At 42.9% G+C, this 3,366-nt stretch overlaps 1 protein-coding gene across 1 annotated transcript; it reads left to right on the forward strand.

Annotated features, from left to right (window-relative positions):
* The first annotated feature begins 920 nt into the window (after positions 1-920).
* Positions 921-3,094, forward strand: LOC111384580 (lysM domain receptor-like kinase 3). The gene has a single exon (XM_023008879.1). The coding sequence runs from the start codon at positions 1,589-1,591 to the stop codon at positions 2,918-2,920; it is 1,332 nt and encodes a 443-aa protein (XP_022864647.1). The 5' UTR covers positions 921-1,588; the 3' UTR covers positions 2,921-3,094.
* The last annotated feature ends 272 nt before the right edge of the window (positions 3,095-3,366 follow it).

A 3,366-nucleotide genomic window follows, 5' to 3' on the forward strand; every position in this document is an offset into this window, starting at 1 on the left:
TGTTGCCAGATAGAGAAGTCCCCTTTATCGTTAAAAATTCTCAAATCAAAATTATGTGTTGTCATTGGTTAACACACTAATTAAGCCACACGAAGTAGTATTGGGAAGCGTGATAAGATAATATCTTGTTGATTCTTAACAAAAGTAACAATTGACCTAAACGCTACGTCCACCAAGAAATACCAAGCACTTTAAATCAAAAGAACAAGCACTCAATTAACGCAAGTAATCCTAGTTCTAGCACAAGCAATGGTTACCCCTTCACGGTAACCCCAAAACCTAACGATCACCCCACACGATGATCTTGCTATTGCTGAATTTAAATGGATTAAGCCAATTTACTAGAGTGGACCTATCTGAGTCCGTAGAGTGGAGAAAAACGAGCTTGCTGTTGAATTTCAGTCGGCGTCGCACCAGGGGCAAAATCGTCCAACTTTTTCTGTGTAACCTGAAACATAAAACAAAGTATATCAGCGCGTTCAGGAGATCGAAACAAGCAAGTTACCTGAAGACAGTGTCGCCGAACAGCCATCCACGCGCCGCCGCCGTCGTCCACCCGCCGCCTCTCCGGGGGCACCTCGACCTGCTGGTGATGGGTATAGCCTTCGTTTGTCCAACCGAGCTTTGGTTTGTGAGTAATTGAAAATTTTCAGATTCGGGTTCTAAGTTTAATGTCCAAAAATCAACCGATTTTGAGCCTTTTTTTGCTACCCAAGCTCTGATACCAGATGTTAGGATCTTCCTCAAGCTGCTCAAAGTGATTTCCGGGCTCAGTTAACCATTAAACATCGAATTCAACACCAAAACCGAGATGACCGACCGCCGGCGCCATTGTCTTCCTATGGTTGCTATTGCTCTTTTGCTTGTTGATTCTACCACACACTTAGGATGGATACCACACAGGTAAGAGTCACAAGCCTCAAGCAATTGGTAGGGAAGATTAATTGACAGGATGCATGAAGGAGAAGAAGAAGAAGAATGCCTCTCTCTCTCGGGTTCTCTCACGCACGGCACAAAGGAGGAGGAGAGAATTACCAATATATAAATTAGTCCAATGACCACTTAAGGTAAGTCACAATATGGTAAGTAGGCTCGACTAGGGTTAAGTCCCAATAGCACACCAACAAGCCACAAAGATTATTAGCCATCCAATAGGTAAAGCAACGCTAGGTCGGTTCATCCATTATTCGGTGTTAATTTATCGTTCAGTCATTCATGTCGACTGATAAAATTGATTTTCATCATCGTCCGAGAGGTCGTTTGACATCTAACAGTCAACCTAGTTTGTATATATATATTTTTAAACGTTTGTAACCGAAATACCGAAAGCTCTTTGCCCATTTAGTGTGTAGATGACTCGCACCCCGAAATCAATTAAAATAATCTATCTACTCTTTTAACTTTTCAGTTACCAAACAGCTTATTCTTCACTCGCCTGCCAATTCCCGGGCCCCTCTATTATAACCAAATTCCTTCTTCCGTTGGAATTCAATTGAAGTTTGTAATAATTTTCTTATCCAATTGATTCAAAGTTTTATGCATCGACCAATCCTCAATTTATTCAATTTTCTGCTGTAAATTTTCTCCTATGTGTAGATCGAAAAAGGCGATTAAAGCCTCAGAACCAGTTGCAAATCCTAATCCAACAACCACAAGATCATCTATTTCATCTTCAAGACTTCAAAGAAAATCATCAAAATCGGGAGAGGAAAAAACCTCATCAAATTCCCCACCAAATCCGGTTCCAAAATCCCCAAATTTGCTTTTTGATCCTTCAACCAGCGGCTCCGCCTCTGGTTCTCGTTCCAGTTACCGCCTTGATACCTCCGTCGCCACCACCTCTGCCTCCAGCAGCACCTCCTTGTCCGGCATCCGCGAAACGCTGCCAGAAAAAACACAGATTTACGACTTCTCTGAAATCCGCGCCGCCACTAACAATTTCCTCGCCAAACGCTACTCTTCCACCACCTCCTCCTCCCAATCGTGGCGGTCGGTTCTCAATGGCAAGGACGTCATCATTTTCCAACGTAAACTCCGGAAATCCATTGATTTTTCCGAAGTTAGACAGAAGCTGTGGGTGCTTAGCAAGAGCCACTACATGAGCATAGCCAAACTCCTCGGTGTTTCAATTTCTGGAGAGCATATTTACCTAGTCTATGATTTTGTATCGGGATCTGATTTGAGCCTGTGCTTGAGGAACCCTAGAAACCCTGATTTTACCGTGCTTTCGACGTGGATGTCGCGTATGCAAATTGCCACAGATGTTGCCCATGGGCTCGATTATATACACAATACAGCTGGATTAAGCATCAATATGGTGCACAAGCATGTGAAAAGCAGCGGTATAATTGTGACGGAGCCGTCTTATAATGCGAAGATTTGCCATTTTGGTGCGGCTGAACTTTGCGGCGACACGAGGGAGGAGGACCGGCCGAGACCTCCGGGGTTGATATCGGAGAGGCAGTTTGTGGGTGTAAGAGGGTACATGTCGCCGGAGTTTAAAGCTAACGGGGTCGCTACCCAGAAATCTGATGTTTATGCATTTGGGGTTGTGATTCTTGAATTGCTGACAGGGCAGGAGCCGGAGACGTACAAGTTCGACAAGGACAGTAAGATTTATAAGCGACACTCAGTAATTGAGACGGCGAGGGAGGCGGTGGAGGGCAGTGGGGGCGGAGAAGAAGGGTTGGAGATGAGGTTGAGGAAGTGGGTGGATAAGAGGTTAAAGGACTCATTTCCGGTTGACGTGGCAGAGAAAGTGACACGTGTTGCATTGGAATGCGTCCAAGTGGATCCCAGCAATCGGCCCGACATGAAATGGGTGGCGGGAAAAATATCAAAGCTTTATTTGGCGTCTAGGAAGTGGTCGGAGAAATTTAAGGTTCCGACGGAAATTTCAGTCTCTTTGGGACCTCGGTAGAGTAGCTCATTGGTCACTGTTACACCTTTTTAATTTTGCACAGTTGTTTATGGAAATGATCCGCCCTAAGATATCGTGTTTGGATTTCCAATTTAGTTATGAAATTTAGCCGAAGACAAAGAATATGACCCTCGTTTGAGTCACATTATTTTGAAAAAAATGTATTTTTGAGTAGTGTATTGATGAAAAATGTGTGTTTAAAAAATAAGGAAAAATTTTAAATTTACGTGTAATATTATTTTATTGAAAATTGTGTGATTGAAATGATGTCAAATTACTATTTAAGAATGTATTTTTTTTAAGTAATGTGAATTAAACAAAACCATGGTCATTGTTACATCCCCACTTGTTTCTCTAAAATTTCAGATGGGAGAGGGACATGGTGCCACCTCGATCCCACCCTGTTGTGTTGTCATTTCTCATTTTCATTTTCGAGAGCATTTGAA

The sequence above is a fragment of the Olea europaea genome, unplaced genomic scaffold (assembly GCF_002742605.1).
Source record: "Olea europaea var. sylvestris unplaced genomic scaffold, O_europaea_v1 scaffold2941, whole genome shotgun sequence".
Classification (NCBI taxonomy): Eukaryota; Viridiplantae; Streptophyta; class Magnoliopsida; order Lamiales; family Oleaceae; genus Olea; species Olea europaea.